Source organism: Neoarius graeffei, chromosome 7 (assembly GCF_027579695.1).
Source record: "Neoarius graeffei isolate fNeoGra1 chromosome 7, fNeoGra1.pri, whole genome shotgun sequence".
Classification (NCBI taxonomy): Eukaryota; Metazoa; Chordata; class Actinopteri; order Siluriformes; family Ariidae; genus Neoarius; species Neoarius graeffei.
In genome coordinates this window covers 54,548,473-54,566,491 of record NC_083575.1, presented here as the reverse complement: position 1 = coordinate 54,566,491, position 18,019 = coordinate 54,548,473, and the positions used below count along the sequence as shown (strand labels likewise).

The following is an 18,019-nucleotide window of genomic DNA, read 5'->3' as shown; positions in this document are numbered from 1 at the left end:
GATGTTTGAAGTGAACATTAACTGAAGCTCTTGATTTGTATCCGCATGATTTGATGCATTGTGCTGCTGTCAAGGGATTGACTGATTAGATAACAGCAGGTGTACGGGTGTTCCTAATACCATAAAGTGGCAAGTGAGTGTATTCGCTAGAATGTATAGAGTGTTAATTAAGTATTTATCTATTTGTGTTGACACGGACATTAACATACCTGAGGTATACCTGAACATATAGAGCAAGCAAGTCATTTAGAAAAAAAAAGAGAATTGATTAAGATGGATGATGGAAATAAGGTTATAAGGAAAGCCAGCTAGATTCAGTGTCGTGATTTCAAATGATAGGCATGAAGGCTGGAAGTTCCAGCCTGGAACAGTGCTTCATCTGAGCTCAGCTAACTGTATATAAAAATACCCCAAGGGTGAATGTGAGATAAAATGCATGGGTGGTTGCTAGGTTCCTGTTAGAAAGAACAGTGTAGTGTTATGCGTGAGAGTGCAACAGGTTAGATAAAACAGATTGTGTTTTACCTCTTACTTGTGATGCCTTGATTCTAGGAACAATTTGTAGTTGGGGGAAGTTAATGACATCTTTTCTTTTTTGGGGGCCTTCTCTATGTTCTGGCAGAAGAAAGAGGTAGGAGATGGCTGGGAATATTCCTCTCTGATTGGCTGGAAGTTTCACAGGAAAGAGCGTTCCTCCGATACATTCCGGCGCAGACGCTGGAGGAGAAAGATGGCCCCGTCCGACCGTGTGGGCGCGTCAGCCATATTCCAACTAGAGGGGGCATTGGTGAGCATCCAGTTACAAATTTGCATTAAGGAAGTATCGGGTGTGTTTGGATCCTTGTCATACCATAGGACGAAAGGTGTCATGCTGTGGCTTAGATTTGGGGTAGTTTTAGGTTCACTTTAAGCAAGAGATACCCTAGGTTTGGGGAATTTTCATAATTGTACTACAAAATGTTAAACTGAGTGGCTGTTGTTTGTGTTGGTTTCTTTGTGTTTGGTTTCTAGGGGGTGGACATCGATGAAAAAACTAGCAAAAAGGAGGCAGCCAAGCTTTTCGGTGCCAACACACCCACAGTTTCCTGCAACTTCACCAGTAAGTGGCTTGATTCATGTCACCTAATTAAAGCCATGCATAAAAGATCCCTAGTGCCGATATACTTCCACTCACCACTCCCTTTCCTCAGAGGAAATCTGGACCCCTGGTAACTAGCTCGATTTAAAGAACATTCAGAGCTGCCAATTTGGCTTCTGAATGCAAGTGGTTACTGATTACATAATTATATAACTGATATTTCTACAGCTGCACTAAAGTTGTGTTCCTGCAAAGAATGAATAACATATCAGGCCTAGCAGAATGACTAATTCATGTATCAAGATCTTGTCTTAATAAAGCAAATTTTATAGACAGTGTACTGTATGTTGTCTGTAAATGAGCATTAAGTCCTATTGTCCTCATAGGGTCATACATGTACCACCTCAGAGTGTATGTTTATCAGGCCCGGAACCTTCTTCCCATGGACAAAGACAGCTTTTCGGGTGAGGAATGTTCTACTAAAAAAAAGGAATCGCTATAAAACTTTGAAATGAATTGCAAATTTCACCTCTTGCTTTTCATCGGATAATAATGCGGTGACTGTAGCACTGCAGTTGTCAGGTCTTTTGCATCTGGTTTTCCTACAGATCCCTACTGCCACGTGTCCTTTCTCCATGTAAGCAAGACCACAGAGATCATTAAAGCCAGCCTCAACCCCACATGGGACCAGACCCTCATCTTTAATGACATTGAAATCTATGGAGACCCAAAGACTGTTGCTCAAAATCCACCCGGCATTGTTATGGAGCTTTTTGACAATGACCAAGTGGTATGACTGCTTACTCACTATGATAATCTGCTTAATCACAATAATAATCTTTACGATAGCACTTCAGCTGACCTGAGCAAAAAATAGTTGCAAGAAAAACTTGGAGATTTATAGACTCGTTTCCCTGTCTTGGAAGACATCTGGAAAATGACAAAAATGGATGCAGTGCCCTATAAAAAATAAGAAAGAACCTGGAAAAGTTGAGTTACTAAAATACAGAGCTGACTATTGAGAGAGAGAGAGAGTTTGTGTAAATTTGTGGAATTTTAAGTTTATTTTATCAAAGTAAAAACAGCCTTTCTTTTTCCCTGATAGAAAATGAGCAGTGGCCCAGTGTTGGTTCTTGCTGAACAGTTAGTTCATCTGGCTCACTGCTGTGGAATGCTGGCAATACACTCATCCAAATCTGACTGCCACAACACAGTGACAGCTCAGCCTCAATGAGAGCACGTTTCAGCCATGACACGGACCAAATCTTTAGCAAAGCTCAGCCTATTTCTTCTCAAATTTAAAATGTTGCACAAACACAAGTTTTGTTTCATGACCTCAGTATTATAAGGTTCTGTCTGGGTTAGGAATAAATGGGAGATAGGATCTTATAATTGTGGTACGGTGGTGTAGTGGTTAGCACTGTCGCCTCAGAGCAAGAAGGTCCTGGGTTTGAGCCCAGCAGCCAACGAGGGCCTTTCTGTGTGGAGTTTGCATGTTCTCCCCGTGTCCGCGTGGGTTTCCTCCGGGTGCTCCAGTTTCCCCCACAGTCCAAAGACATGCAGGTTAGGTTAACTGGTGACTCTAAATTGACCATGAGTGTGAATGGTTGTTTGTGTCTATGTGTCAGCCCTGCGATGATCTGGCGACTTGTCCAGGGTGTACCCCGCCTCTCGCCCATAGTCAGTTGGGATAGGCTCCAGCTTGCCTGCGCACGCAGGATGCCTGTACAGGATAAGCGACTACAGATAATGGATGGATGGATCTTATAATACTAACATCACTATTTGGGACATTGTTGGCCCTTATCCAAATAACATGGGCCAACTGGACCCAGCTAAGCTTAATTTAACTCGTTTAAGCCCAACCATTCTGGGTTCGAGCCCAGTGGCCGGAGGGGGCCTTTCTATGTGGAGTTTGCATGTTCTCCCCATGTCTGTGTGGGTTTCCTCTGGGTGCTCCGGTTTCCCCCACAGTCCAAAGACATGCAGGTTAGGCAAACTGGTGGCTTTAAATTGTCCATAGGTGTGAATATGAGTGTGAATGGTTGAGAGGAGAAAACCTCCATAATAATCCAGTAGAAGGCAACGGGAAACTACTACTGTAATGTTCCCCAGACATTTGATGGCCGAAGCCGTCAGAGCGGCCACGTCACTGTAGTGATATGCCAAGATGGACGGATGGAAGCCCAACCATTCCTTTAAGCTTCTGATACTGAATTAAAGCTTATGATAAAATGATATTTTTCATTCTGTCACTAAGGAGGTGTTAGGATTGTACTGCAGATTTGTTTTGAATACTTCAGCAGATGTGAGCTACTTTTCAGGAAAAAAATATGTTAGAAAATGAAAGTCCTAAGAAAGAGTAGAAACCTTAATGTTTCTACAGAATCCTGATGTTATGTTGGTGCACTTCTGTATTTCAGGGGAAGGATGAAGCCATGGGCAGGTGCACATGTCCCCCAGTGGTAAAACTAAACCCCAGCACACCAGTGAGCCCAAAGCTGCTTTGGTTTCCCGTCACCCTGAAGGGCAGAAGCGCTGGAGAAATGCTGGTGGCAGCCGAGCTTTTGCTGAAAGATAAAGTATGCTATTATCATTAAATGACTATGTTTTAACAGGTACCTCACTGTGTTTGCAGGATTGACTGTCACTCTCGTGATGACAGTGTTGTTACCTAATTATACCGTACATTTTGTTGTTTGTGATGTATTTGTTAACCTCTAATGAGTTCTTGTGTCCTGTTTTGCTGTGTTCAGGCAGCTGAGACTGAGCTGCCACTTGTGCCACCCAGAAGAGGAGAGAGTCTGTACATGGTGCCTCAGGGGATCAGGCCAGTGGTGCAGCTCACTGCTATTGAGGTAACACACTGAAGCATATCATCAACATTTTCCCTTTAGTGTTGGGCAGGCAAAGCAGGGAAGAGAGAGGCTATTGTTTACGGCAGTTCTCCTGTGTGTTTGTGTGTCTTTCTATGTAAATGCATTTTTCAGATCTTGGCCTGGGGTTTACGTAATATGAAGACGTATCAGCTGGCCCCTGTTTCCTCGCCCAGTCTCACTGTGGAATGTGGAGGGCAGACTGTTCAGACGGCTGTCATCAAAAATATCAAGAAAAGTCCAAACTTCCCTGGATCAGTTCTTTTCCTCAAAGTGGTACAGTACGGTCTACATACTAAGATGTCAAAATGAGCATTTTGTCACCCATTATTTTAAACATGCTAAGATTGTATAATGGGTAGTGAACACTCTATGACTTCCAAATATGTACACACTACTTGACAATTTGTTAAAATGCAAAATGCATTGTGGCCGACTGCATTTGTTAAACCTCACTCAGGATAAAATACACCACCTAGACTGATCCTGAACAAAAACATAGACCTGTGAAGGCTAATGTTAAATATGCTTTCTTGCTCTTCCAAAAGCTCTGTCAGCCTCCTGTTTATCTTCCATTCACAGAGTTTCCTCTCATGGTCTCACTGGATAATGCTCAATGCTGTTCGTACTACTTGTTGTGTACATGTTTGTACTGCAAGTTTTAACAACCAGTCAAAACTAAGCGGCTTTATGTTTACCAAAAGTTAGAGATAAAGTTACTCAGTTGAACCAGTTTCCCTCACTGCTGGGTTGGTCTGTATTTTAGTAGGTCAACATTGCATCTTTTTCTTTTGTTATTTTATTATTAGATTAAGTATTCAGACTCATCTTAACCCAAAATGATTAATTAATTTGAGGCTCATATAGGTTTTATTGCGTCGCATACTGTAAGTATTTGATCTAAGAGAAATGAAGTGTTCAATCAAGTAAGTAATGGGTCTAAAAGAAATTAAGAAATGTTTGTGACTTGTTTTTTTATTGGCAAAATAGTTTACAACCCCAAATCAGAAAATGTTGGGACAGTGTGGAAAATGCAAATAGGAAAAAAAAGCAGTGATTTCTAAATTTACTTTGACTTGTATTTCACTGGGGGGGCACGGTGGTGTAGTGGTTAGCACTGTCGCCTCACAGCAAGAAGGCCCTGGGTTTGAGCCTAGTGGCTGGCGAGGGCCTTTCAAGTGTGGAGTTTGCATGTTCTCCCCGTGTCCGCGTGGGTTTCCTCCGGGTGCTCCGGTTTCCCCCACAGTCCAAAGACATGCAGGTTAGGTTAACTGGTGACTCTAAATTGAGCGTAGTTGTGAATGTGAGTGTGAATGGTTGTCTGTGTCTATGTGTCAGCCCTGTGATGACCTGGCGACTTGTCCAGGGTGTACCCCGCCTCTCGCCCATAGTCAGCTGGGATAGACTCCAGCTTGCCTGCGACCCTGCAGAACAGGATAAGCAGCTACAGATAATGGATGGATGGATGGATGGATGGATGGATGGATGGATGGATGGATTGTATTTCATTGCAGACAGAATGAACCCAAGATATTTCATGTTTTGTCTGGTCAATTTCATTTCATTTGTTAATATACATCCATTCCTGCATTTCAGGGCTCCAACACATTGCAAAAAAAGTTCAGACGGGGCAATTTAGGGCTAGTAATGAGGCAAAACAATTATATAATTATGTCATGTGAAACAGGTGATGTCAACAGGTGATTGTAATCATGATTTGGTACAAAATCAGTATCCAGGAAAGGCCTAGTCTTTGAGGAGCAAAGGTTAGCCAAGGATCTCCAGTTTGTCAACAAATGCATGAGAAAATGATTGAAATGTTTAAAAACAATCCTCCTCAAAGAGAGACAGGAAGCAATTTGGATATATCATTATGCTCTACAGTGCATCATTAAACGATTCAAGGCACTGCATCAAGAGCTGTCATTCATCTATAGCTGATATACCCACACTGGCTCGGGATTACTTTGGCAAGCCTTTGGCAAGCACTACAATACCGTTACATCCACAAATGCTAGCTAAAACTTTAAGCGCAAAAAAGAAGCCTTGTGTTAACTGTGTCCAGAAGCACTGTTGACTTCTCTGGGCTCAGAGGTATCTAGGATGGACCATCACACAGTGGAAACATGTATTGTGGTCTGATTAATCAGTCCTTCAGACCTTTTTTGGAAGAAATGGACACCATATGCTCTGGACCAAAGACGAAAAGGACCATCCAGACTGTTACCAGCAACAAGTCCAAAAGCCAGAGTCTGTCATGGTATGGGGTCGTGTCAGTACCCTTGGCAAAGGTAACTTACACTTCTGTGATGGCAGCATTAATGCAGAAAAGACTGAGATTTTGAAGCAAATTATGCCATGTTCAAGACGACATCTTTTCCAGGGATGTTTCAACAAGACAATGCAAAACCACATTCGGCACACATTACAAAGGCATGGCTGTGGAAGAAGAGGGTGCCTGTCCCCTCTGTCCCCAATACAGAATGTGTGGTGAAATTTGAAACGAAAAATATGACAACAACAACCCCGCATTGTTGCACACCTTAAGACATTTTTGCAGGAGGAATGGGACAAAATAACACCCGAAACGCTTCATCACTTGGTTTCTTCAGTCCCTAAACATCTTTTAAGTGTTGTAATAAGGAATGGCAACGTTATAAAATGAGAAATACTTTCCTGTCCCAAATTGTTTTGAAATGTGTTGCAAGAATCAAAATTGAAATGAGTTTATTTTGGGAAAAAAAATTAAATAAATAAAATTCATGAGGTAAAACATCAAATAATGTGTTGTTGTATTGTTTTGAGTGCAATACAGGTCAAAGATTATTTACAAATCATTGTTTTCAGTTTGAATTTTAATTTCAACATACCGTCCCAACTTTTTCTGATTTGGGGTTGTAGATCTAACTAGTAAAGGCTTACTGTATTTTGATAATGTTGATTAGGCACTTGTAGTGAATATTTGTATTACATTTGGCATGAATGATATATTGAGTATCAATTATAAGACAGGGCGGCACGGTGGTGTAGTGGGTAGCGCTGTCGCCTCACAGCAAGAAGGTCCGGGTTCGAGCCCCGTGGCCGGCGAGGGCCTTTCTGTGCGGAGTTTGCATGTTCTCCCCGTGTCCGCGTGGGTTTCCTCCAGGTGCTCCGGTTTCCCCCACAGTCCAAAGATATGCAGGTTAGGTTAACTGGTGACTCTAAATTGACCGTAGGTGTGAATGTGAGTGTGAATGGTTGTCTGTGTCTATGTGTCGGCCCTGTGATGACCTGGCGACTTGTCCAGGGTGTACCCCGCCTTTCCCCCGTAGTCAGCTGGGATAGGTTCCAGCTTGCCTGCGACCCTGTAGAACAGGATAAAGTGGCTAGAGATAATGAGATGAGATGAGAATTATAAGACAAATCTAGGCTAACAGTATCTCCTTCGCCAAACAAGTGCACTTGGCTTTAATAAAATGCTAATTTGAGTCTGGGCAACATGGGGGTACAGCGGGTAACGTTCCTTAAATACTTAAAGGAAGTCCTTGGATGGAGTGCTTGTTTATTTGTTTTCTTTTGTTTAATTGCCCATAATGGGTAAAGTGCAATACAATGTCGAAAAAAGCTCCACATGTTCAAAAACTCTTGAATGTTGGGGGTGGAGGAAGTTTACATATAAATACATGTATATTAATTTTTAATCTCCATAAATATTTCTCTCTTTAGCTTCTTCCCAAAGAAGAGATGTACACTCCACCCATAGTGCTGAAAGTGATAGACCACAGGCCCTTCGGCAGGAAACCTGTTGTTGGCCAGTGCACTATAGACTCTCTGGAAGAATATAGGTGTGATCCCTACATTTGCACCTCTGAAGTATCTAGGACAGCAAGAGGTAAGAGATCTGACATGGTGTGAAAATTTTATTTATCTGTGTTTTCTAAAATAACCTTGCCCCAAATATTTTATTTGAATTCCCTGGGTGTTTCATGTTTCAGTGGCCATGATGGCAGCAACCTCTGGAGACGTGATCATTAACATAGAAGACAAAATACCCATTGTCGACAAACAGGTACAGATACTCCTTCCACGAACACTAGTTTAATATATATCATGGCATTTTTATGCATTAGTGATGTTTTAGTTAGAATTTTCATTGTTGCCATGTGGACAAAATCTGACTTCTGATCTTTCTCATACTTTTTCACTGAATTTGTTTCTACAGCCTGCTGAAAAGGTATGTTTTTACAACAGAGAAGTTTTCTATTAACCATCAAGAAACGATATCATTTAAAACAAAAATCAGCTGCTGTTACAGAATTGTTTTCACTTGTTTTATTATAAACTGTATTTTAGGTGGATGAAGCTGTGGACTGGTGGAGTAAATTTTATGCCTCTATTGGAGAGCATGAGAAGTGCGGCCCGTATCTCCAAAAAGGTTATTCTACTCTAACCGTGAGTTATGAACAATCATCTTATGAACAATCAGTACATTTTTGAAACTGTTTAAATTAAACAGAATCTATATGACAAGCATGTCTGTTATTGTAGGTTTATAGGACAGAACTTGAAGAAGTACCAGATTTCCATGGCCTGACAGACTTCTGTAACACATTTAAACTGTCCAGAGGGAAGACTGATGATGATGAAGAGGATCCTTCAGTAGTGGGGGAATTTAAGGCAAGTTTTTTGACCATAAAAAGCTCTCTTCTCCTTATTCCAAACTGAGTTGAAGGATTTGTCTGTAAATACTGAACAGCTGTGCTTAATTAAACATACTGGCAGTACATGCTGGTGAACTTTCAAACGCCAATATAAAGAAAGTTAATGATATTCTGCCATCTAGTGGTGGATGTTGTACGACTGGTATGGATGGTGTAGTGGTTAGCACTGTCGCCTCACACCAAGAAGGTTTTGGGTTCGAGCCCAGTGGCCAATGGGGGCCTTTCTGTGTGGAGTTTGCATGTTCTCCCCGTGTCCACGTGGGTTTCCTCCAGGTGCTCCGGTTTCCCCCACAGTCCAAAGACATGCAGGTTAGGCTAATTGGTGGCTCTAAACTGACTGTAGGTGTGAATGTGAGTGTGAATGTTTGTTTGTCTCTGTGTGTCAGCCCTGCGATGACCTGGCGACTTGTCCAAGGTGTACCCCACCTCTCGCCCATAGTCAGCAGGGATAGGCTCCAGCTTGCCTGCGACCCTGCACAGGATAAGCAGTTACGGATAACGGATGAATGGATGGACTTTATTACAAATCTCGAAATGTATTCACAGGGCTCATTTAGAGTATACCCCTTATCAGACGACCCGGATGTCCAAACTCCTCCTCGCCAATTCCGAGAGTTACCTGAGAGCAAGCCTCAGGAATGCCTGGTTAGAATTTATGTCTTGCGCTGTATTGATCTGCAGCCCAAAGACAACAACGGCTTGGTGAGTATACAGCGAGCACAGCTGTGTTATAAGTTAGAGTTTATTCTACAATATAAATCGGTGTTGGTTGGTGATTTCCCGTGTTTATACTCTTGTTCTTTTTCAGTGTGATCCTTATTTAAAGATTACTCTTGGAAAGAAGACCATTGAAGACAGAGATAACTACAAACCAAACACCTTAAACCCTGAGTTTGGAAGGTCAGTGGTTGTTGAGTGCTACATGACAAAAAGACAAAAACGTCAGTCATAAAGTGCAGTATTAAAATCCGTTTGTGTTTTGCAGAATGTTTGAGATGTCCTGCTTCCTGCCTCAGGACAAGGACCTGAAAATCAGTGTCTATGACTTTGATTTGCTAAGTCGTGATGAAAAGGTTGGGGACACGGTTATTGACCTTGAAAATCGCCTCCTTTCTCGATTTAATGCATACTGTGGTCTTTCCCAGTCATACTGCGTGTAAGTAATTTTTTCTTCAATGCTATCAGCATTTTTATTTGTTGCATATGCATGTACAGTGGTGCTTGAAAGTTTGTGAACCCTTTAGAATTTTCTATATTTCTGCATAAATATGACCTAAAACATCATCAGATTTTCACACAAGTCCTCAAAGTAGATAAAGAGAACCCAGTTAAACAAATGAGACAAAAATATTATACTTGGTCATTTATTTATTGAGGAAAATGATCTAATATTGCATATCTGTGAGGGGCAAAAGTATGTGAACCTTTGTATCTGGTGTGACCCCCTTGTGCAGCAATAACTGCAACTAAATGTTTCCGGTAACTGTTGCTCAGTCCTGCACACCAGCTTGGAGGAATTTCAGCCCATTCCTCCGTACAGAACAGTTTCAACTCTGGGATGTTGGTGGGTTTCCTCACATGAACTGCTCGCTTCAGGTCCTTCCACAACATTTCGATTGGATTAAGGCTAGGACTTTGACTTGGCCATTCCAAAACATTAACTTTATTCTTCTTTAACCATTCTTTGGTCAAACGACTTGTGTGCTTAGGGTCGTTGTCTTGCTGCATGACCCATCTTCTCTTGAGATTCAGTTCATGGACAAATGTCCTGACATTTTCCTTTAGAATTCGCTGGTATAATTCAGAATTCATTGTTCCATCAATGATGGCAAGCTGTCCTGGCCCAGATGCAGCAAAACAGGCCCAAAACATGATCCTACCACCACCACCACCACGTTTCACAGGTGGGATAAAGTTCTTATGCTGGAATGCAGTGTTTTCCTTTCTCCAAACATAACACTTCTCATTTAAACCAAAACGTTCTATTTTGGTCTCATCCGTCCACAAAACCTTATTCCAATAGCCTTCTGGCTTGTCCACGTGATCTTTAGTAAACTGCAGGTGAGCAGCAATGTTCTTTTTGGAGAGCAGTGGCTTTCTCCTTGCAACCCTGCCATGCACACCATTGTTGTTCAGTGTTCTCCTGATGGTGCACTCATGAACATTAACATTAGCCAATGTGAGAGAGGCCTTCAGTTGCTTAGAAGTTACCCTGGGGTCCTTTGTGACCTCGCCGACTATTACACGCCTTGCTCTTGGAGTGATCTTTGTTGGTCGACCACTCCTGGGGAGGGTAACAATGGTGTTGAATTTCATCCATTTGTACACAATCTGTCTGGCTGTGGATTCGTGGAGTCCAAACTCTTTAGAGATGGTTTTGTAACCTTTTCCAGCCTGATGAGCATCAACAATGCTTTTCTGAGGTCCTCAGAAATCTCCTTTGTTCGTGCCATGGTGCACTTCCACAAACATGTGTTGTGAAGATCAGACTTTGATAGATCCCTGCTCTTTAAATAAAACAGGGTGCCCACTCACACCTGATTGTCATCCCATTGATTGAAAACACCTGACTCTAATTTCACCTTCAAATTAACTGCTAATCCTAGAGGTTCACATACTTTTGCCACTCACAGATATGTAATACTGGATTATTTTCCTCAATAAATAAATGACCAAGTATAATTTTTTTTTCTCATTTGTTTAACTGGGTTCTCTTTATCTACTTTGAGGACTTGTGTGAAAATCTGATGATGTTTTAAGTCATATTTATACAGAAATATAGAAAATTCTAAAGGGTTCACAAACTTTCAAGCACCGCTTTATGTAGACATATTACTTACAATTGGTTATGAAAATACATGCAGCTCTGGAGTGAACCAGTGGAGAGACCAGCTGAAGCCATCTCAGATCCTGGAAAACTTTGCGAGACTGAGAGGACTCTCGCTACCACAGATTGCAGAAGATGGCAGTTCACTGTCTTTTGGAGGACGTGACTACAACCTTCAGGACTTAGGTATTCCTGGTGTGACAGCTATAGTGTGCTGTGCATGTACTATTGAAAGCTCAGTAGTTCAAAAGTGATCTTTGTGTGGTATTGACAATAACTGTTTCTGTGTGGCACTGCATTGCTAGAGGCCAGTAAAGTGTTGCACCAGCACCTGGGTCCAGCTAAAGAGCGTATATGCCTGCATGTACTGCGCAAACAGGGCTTTGTGCCTGAGCATGTAGAAACCAGGACACTCTATAGCTCCTTCCAGCCCACTCTCTCCCAGGTAAATGTATAAGATAGCATCTTATGCTTCCAGCTACTATAAGCTCATGCTATGCCTGTTTAGGAAGCTGTGATCTATCTATCTATCTATCTATCTATCTATCTATCTATCTATCTATCTATCTATCTATCTATCTATCTATCTATCTATCTATCTTTCAAGGTCATTCTTTTTGTGTGTCATTTTAAGGGGAAAGTTCAGATGTGGGTGGACATATTCCCCAAAAACCTTGGCATTCCAGGACCCCCAGTTGATATCAGCCCTCGTAAAGCTAAAAAGTAAGAACCAGTAGTCCTCATGTTCTGCTAACTTGCGTTTAGGCCTTTAGTGCTGATGAAATTCCTCTCTGTTTTAAAGGCACTACCTACGGGCTGTCATTTGGAATACCACTGATGTCATCCTAGATGAAACCAGCATTACTGGGGAAAAGATGAGCGATATCTATGTGAAGGGGTAAAGTTTAACTTTAAATATCAATATACTAGACTTATATGCAGCCAATTGATTCCTTTAAAACACTACATTTCATGCATGTGAAATGGAATAAAGCAGATAAAATAGCTTTAAATAGGGAGTTAGGTGCTTTGGTAACTACTGTTACTAGTCTGACAAAACGTGTAATCTGCAGGTGGATGCCAGGTATGGAGGAGGACAAACAGAAGACTGATGTCCACTACAGGTCACTGGATGGAGATGGAAATTTCAACTGGAGATTTGTCTTCCAGTTTGACTACCTACCAGCAGAGCAGTTGTGTCTTGTGTCAAAAAAAGTGTGTACACTTCTTTAAAGATGTAACATTTTTTTAGAAAATTAAGTGTTTTAAGCAGTGGCCATCAGGGTCTGTTTCTACATCAGTGTAGAAAAGATTTACAGACCCCCTTATGATTGCAGCACATATTCATTTTATATTATTCAAACACTAACACATAATAATATTACACTGTGTTAAAATGTAGATTATTCATATGAATCTGTATTATTGAGCTTTTAGATGAGGTAATGAACCACTTTCTATAAACACATTAGCCATTTTAATCATAATTTAAAATAAAATTGACTCTAATTATGTTGGTGGTAGCTGATAGTGATATCATGACATCACATTATTAAGCAATAATAAGAAGCTTGTGGACATCCTGCATAATTGCATGGATACCACTTAATCCCATTTGGCAGTGCAGCTTCTTTACAACCATTCTCACAACTTATTATTATTTTTTTTATTCCACTGCTGTTTGTGTTAGCAGGCCTAATGTTACAAGCAATTTGTTCTCTAACTCTTCTAACCTGTTTTATTATCAGGATCACTTCTGGAGTCTTGACAAAACCGAGTTCAGAACTCCTCCAAAACTGATTATCCAGATATGGGACAATGACAAATTTTCACTGGATGACTACTTAGGTGACTCACTTCATTGTTTTTACTCTCATGTATAAAGAATTGCAGGCATAGTTCACATTTTACATTCTGCAGAGAAGGACAAGGAACCACAGTTCCATAACAAACCAGGTTCCAGAACAAATATTAATATTAACTATATTAACTGGGGAACTATATTAACTATAATAATATTAATTCCCTTATTCCAAGACTTCAACACAGCAATGCTTTATATTGAAGTCAAAAATAATAACAATAAAAAAAAGACTTTGTACTTGAGGTGGATTAAAGCATCATCACAGTATTTTCGTATGGCAATACCATGATATCCTGTGGAATATCTGTCATGATAGCATGTAAATATCATGACACTGTTGTTGAGAAATAATGCAATTGGGTATTAAAACACAAGATGCGATTTAGACTGCAATACAGTTGAAGTGCTCAAGTATAAAATGTATTATGGAGCAATGCTAATCGTATTACTGTATTTCACAAGCCTTCACATTACACCATGGCTTTATAAAAGTCTATTTGGAAAGAGGAGCTGAAATTGTGAAATTGTGCTGTTTGCATTTCTCAAACAGGTACGGTGGAGTTAGATTTAATTAACCTTATCCCTCCAACTAAGAGTCCTGAAAAATGCAGTCTTGACATGTTGATACACGAAAGAAACAAGAGCGGATCTTCCAAATCACTCTTTGCCCAGAAATGTGTGAGAGGCTGGTGGCCCTGCACCATGCAGGAAGATGGCAAGAAAGTTTTGACTGTGAGTAATCAGTAAGCACTATGTATGGAGCATATATAGAAAATAGTAAAGCAGAAACTGAAACTCTTACAATACAAATGAACAGTTTTTGGCCAGTAAGTGTTACACACCGATGTCCAGCTTATTGTCTCATAACATATTTTGCCAATAGATAATGTTATCTAACTAGCTTGTTGTACCAGATTTCAATCAGACCTGCTGTCTTAGCTAGTAGGGACGAATTTATTTCAGAAGAGACCAATGATTAGTAAGAGAGAGGAGCTGACAGAAGCCCTGATGAGAGGATATGGAGCGTGCAGTTGTGACTGTGTAAGGCATTGTGTTGTACTGTATGTCAGGGCAAAGTGGAGATGACTTTGGAGATTGTGGATGAGAAGGAGGTAGACGAGAAGCCTGCTGGGAAAGGAAGAGATGAACCCAACATGAACCCCAAACTGGATCCTCCAAAGTAATAGTCTTATATCCTGAGATTGTCCAAGAAGTGTGATTGTCTAATGTGGCACTAATCATTGTTTATTAATTTCTTTCAACAGCCGTCCAGATACATCGTTCTTGTGGTTCACAAATCCATGCAAAACTATGAAATTTATTGTGTGGCGCCGGTTTAAATGGCTCTTCATTGGACTCATCATTCTCATATTAGTGGGCCTGTTTCTAGGAATCCTGTTGTACTCTTTGCCTGTAAGTTATGATTCAGGGTTCTTTAAGAAATATTGGCACACAACTGATAAAAGTGGCTATAATATGAATCAAGAGAACTATATCAATCATTCTCTAATCCAGTTATACAGTGCACATGAATTAACTATATGTTTTTCTCTTCCAGAACTACATCTCAATGAAAATTGTGAAGCCGTTTTGATGGAAAACTAAAGAACGTTCATCAGGGTTGAGTGCCCCAGTTTTAATCAGCAAGATGAACTCACTGCAACATTTTTTTTATATAAAATATTTGTACTTTAAGTATATACTGTTCAAAAATCCTGTTTTTGTACTTTTTGTTGCACTAATGTCCAGTGTTGTTTTAGCACTTCTATACTGCACATATATATCTCATCTCATCTCATTATCTCTAGCCGCTTTATCCTTTTCTACAGGGTCGCAGGCAAGCTGGAGCCTATCCCAGCTGACTACGGGCGAAAGGCAGGGTACACCCTGGACAAGTCGCCAGGTCATCACAGGGCTGACACATAGACACAGACGACCATTCACACTCACATTCACACCTACGCTCAATTTAGAGTCACCAGTTAACCTAACCTGCATGTCTTTGGACTGTGGGGGAAACCGGAGCACCCGGAGGAAACCCACGCGGACACGGGGAGAACATGCAAACTCCGCACAGAAAGGCCCTCGTCGGCCACGGGGCTCGAACCCGGACCTTCTTGCTGTGAGGCGACAGCGCTAACCACTACACCACCGTGCCACCCCGCACATATATATAAACAAGCAAAATATTTTTGTTCAAGAATTAATTTTTTAATCAAAAAAATTTAGTTTATCAGTCTGTTATGAGTAACATCAAGTCATTCTCCTTTACTAATGTACATTTCAGCAAATCTATACAAATTCAACCTACTGTACTGTATATATTTCTAAAACTGAATAGCACTGAATGAGGCTTTCTTACCAAAGCCTTTTGCTTTTTAAATTCTACCCAAAATTCAATATATATACCAAGCTGCATGTGTGGTTTATAAAATTAAACCTGACAAAATGGCCTCCAGTGGAATTATGTGTGATCTATACTTCACTATTTATTTGCTGATGGTCAATGATTCATTTCCATGTGAGAATTGTTCAACACATGCTCTGATGCAAGCTGGGGTCTGTGGCTTTCAACTCCTGACACTTTGCCCAATCTACCCAAGTGAGGCTTTCCAGTCTCCTTCAAATCTGCTCTCTGGACCAAGAGAGCCACCTGGAGGTTCTTGGTTTTGCATTTTTTTTTTAAGGTGAGGAGGTTAACCTGTATTGCAGGACTTGGAAGTTATAATATCTCTGTTCTCTCACTGATTCCAGTCACTGTGCTCCTGAACTTAGTACATTTATAGTATAATCAATGCATCGAGGACCACAAACCTCTGTTCATTTACATGAGATATGGACCCTTATTTACATGACCCTTATTTAGCCAAATATATTTGCAGTAGTTTGCGAAGCAGAAGACCTAAAAATTACTCATTTACACTTTATTTATTTTTTTTTGTTTGCTTGTTTGAGCACAGCTCTCAACCCCACAGTCATATGGAGGAATTTAAAAAAAAAATCCCCAGCAACACTGCTGCACCTGATAGGGCAAGTTTTCAGATTTAGTAGATTGTGTGAAATCCTTTGCAGGTAGTGTCACATTTATATTGTATTAAAGAGTGTTTACTCTACTCTCTTGTCACAACATCAGTTTCTCAGTTTGTCACATATCCTGGCCTTCAGACTTCACTTTTTCTGTCATTATTTTTTGTGGGGACACATGAGACATTGAGAGGGTACATGGGACATTATGTTGGGAAACTTGGGACATAGTGGGGAGACATGGACCAAAAATAAAATACCTAGGCCTATAAGTTTAATTTTTACTTATTATCAAAACTTGTACCATATGAACTGTATAAATACACAGTGCTGGTACAGCGATAGAAAAAAAATCAATTTACCAAAACCTGACGAGACAAAACAGTTCCATTCTCAAGAAGGAATGAAATTAGTTTAATCCTCATGCAGGTACACGCCCACATTTTTAACAAAAATAATTAAACTATTTTATATTTGTAAATTACAAGAAAAAAAAACTGTAACCTGAACTGTCCCAACTCTCCCCATCTGGTCATTTTGAAAAAAATTAAAAATAAAAAAGCCCTTAAATGTTTACACCCAAAATTTCATCTCATTATCTGTAGCCGCTTTATCCTGTTCTACAGGGTCGCAGGCAAGCTGGAGCCTATCCCAGCTGACAACAGGCGAAAGGCGGGGTACACCCTGGACAAGTCGCCAGGTCATCACAAGGATGACACATAGACACAGACAACCATTCACACCTACGGTCAATTGAGTCACCAGTTAACCTAACCTGCATGTCTTTGGACTGTGGGGGAAACCGGAGCACCTGGAGGAAACCCACGCGGACACCATGCAAACTCTGCACAGAAAGGCCCTCGCCGGCCACGGCGCTCGAACCCGGACCTTCTTGCTGTGAGGCGACAGCGCTAACCACTACACCACCGTGCCGCCCACCCAAAATTTAAGTTTAATAAATGATACTAAATATGGTAACTCTAGACTACATACTTTAATTACTAACAAATCCTAAGTTCACCAGCGTACATTACACCATAGAATGGAGGTGGAGGCAAAGTAGGAAATACAAGTTTTGGTTGAGAAAAATTTTTAACTGCACAGACTTTACTGCAGTGTCCAGCTTTGTATCTCCAAAGGAAGTAAGCTACTCTTTTAGGGGGAACATCTAACTTCTGATGTAATCTAAAACCTGATTGGTTGAAATTACTTTATGGGAATACAAACTGTCCCAAGTCTCCCCGCATGTCATTACCTGAAATAATATCTGCAAAGCAATGACTTCAGGGGCGTAGCCATCATTTTAGAAGTGAGGGGGACAAATTGTTCAGAGGTCTATAATCTGTTGCTGTGTGGACAGGGCCTGAGTGATTTATCATCCTCTCACATTCAATTGCACCTCTCCTTAGCAGCTAAAGAACCACATAACCACAAACAGCACAGCACCAGGGAACCGACATTAGTTCTTTAAAATGATATACTATCAAAATCTAAAGTCAGAATCTAAAATCTAAAGCTGCCAAACTCTGGTTGAGTTGACATATGCCGCTTTTCCACTACAAACGCGGCTGAGTCGGGCTGAGCCGTGCCGTGCTGAGTCGGGCTGAGCGGGGCTGTTGGAGTTGCATTTCGACTACAACCGCGCTGAAC

The 18,019-nt window shown here is 40.9% G+C and overlaps 1 protein-coding gene across 1 annotated transcript in view; it reads left to right on the top strand.

The window, feature by feature from the left end:
• Nucleotides 1–15,799, top strand: part of myofl (myoferlin like) — a 49,907-nt gene extending 34,108 nt beyond the window's left edge. Inside the window, exons 30-54 of the mRNA XM_060925986.1 lie at nt 623–787; nt 1,012–1,099; nt 1,465–1,542; nt 1,687–1,868; nt 3,502–3,660; nt 3,835–3,936; nt 4,069–4,230; nt 7,660–7,825; nt 7,929–8,002; nt 8,156–8,167; nt 8,287–8,385; nt 8,482–8,610; nt 9,201–9,356; nt 9,463–9,554; nt 9,640–9,810; nt 11,519–11,667; nt 11,787–11,926; nt 12,116–12,204; nt 12,284–12,379; nt 12,555–12,696; nt 13,230–13,329; nt 13,896–14,077; nt 14,416–14,525; nt 14,611–14,758; nt 14,904–15,799. Of these exons, the coding sequence (XP_060781969.1) occupies nt 623–787; nt 1,012–1,099; nt 1,465–1,542; nt 1,687–1,868; nt 3,502–3,660; nt 3,835–3,936; nt 4,069–4,230; nt 7,660–7,825; nt 7,929–8,002; nt 8,156–8,167; nt 8,287–8,385; nt 8,482–8,610; nt 9,201–9,356; nt 9,463–9,554; nt 9,640–9,810; nt 11,519–11,667; nt 11,787–11,926; nt 12,116–12,204; nt 12,284–12,379; nt 12,555–12,696; nt 13,230–13,329; nt 13,896–14,077; nt 14,416–14,525; nt 14,611–14,758; nt 14,904–14,939 (3,027 nt within the window). The 3' untranslated portion in view covers nt 14,940–15,799. The remainder of the gene's footprint in view (nt 1–622; nt 788–1,011; nt 1,100–1,464; nt 1,543–1,686; nt 1,869–3,501; nt 3,661–3,834; nt 3,937–4,068; nt 4,231–7,659; nt 7,826–7,928; nt 8,003–8,155; nt 8,168–8,286; nt 8,386–8,481; nt 8,611–9,200; nt 9,357–9,462; nt 9,555–9,639; nt 9,811–11,518; nt 11,668–11,786; nt 11,927–12,115; nt 12,205–12,283; nt 12,380–12,554; nt 12,697–13,229; nt 13,330–13,895; nt 14,078–14,415; nt 14,526–14,610; nt 14,759–14,903) is intronic.
• Nucleotides 15,800–18,019: the final 2,220 nt, after the last annotated feature.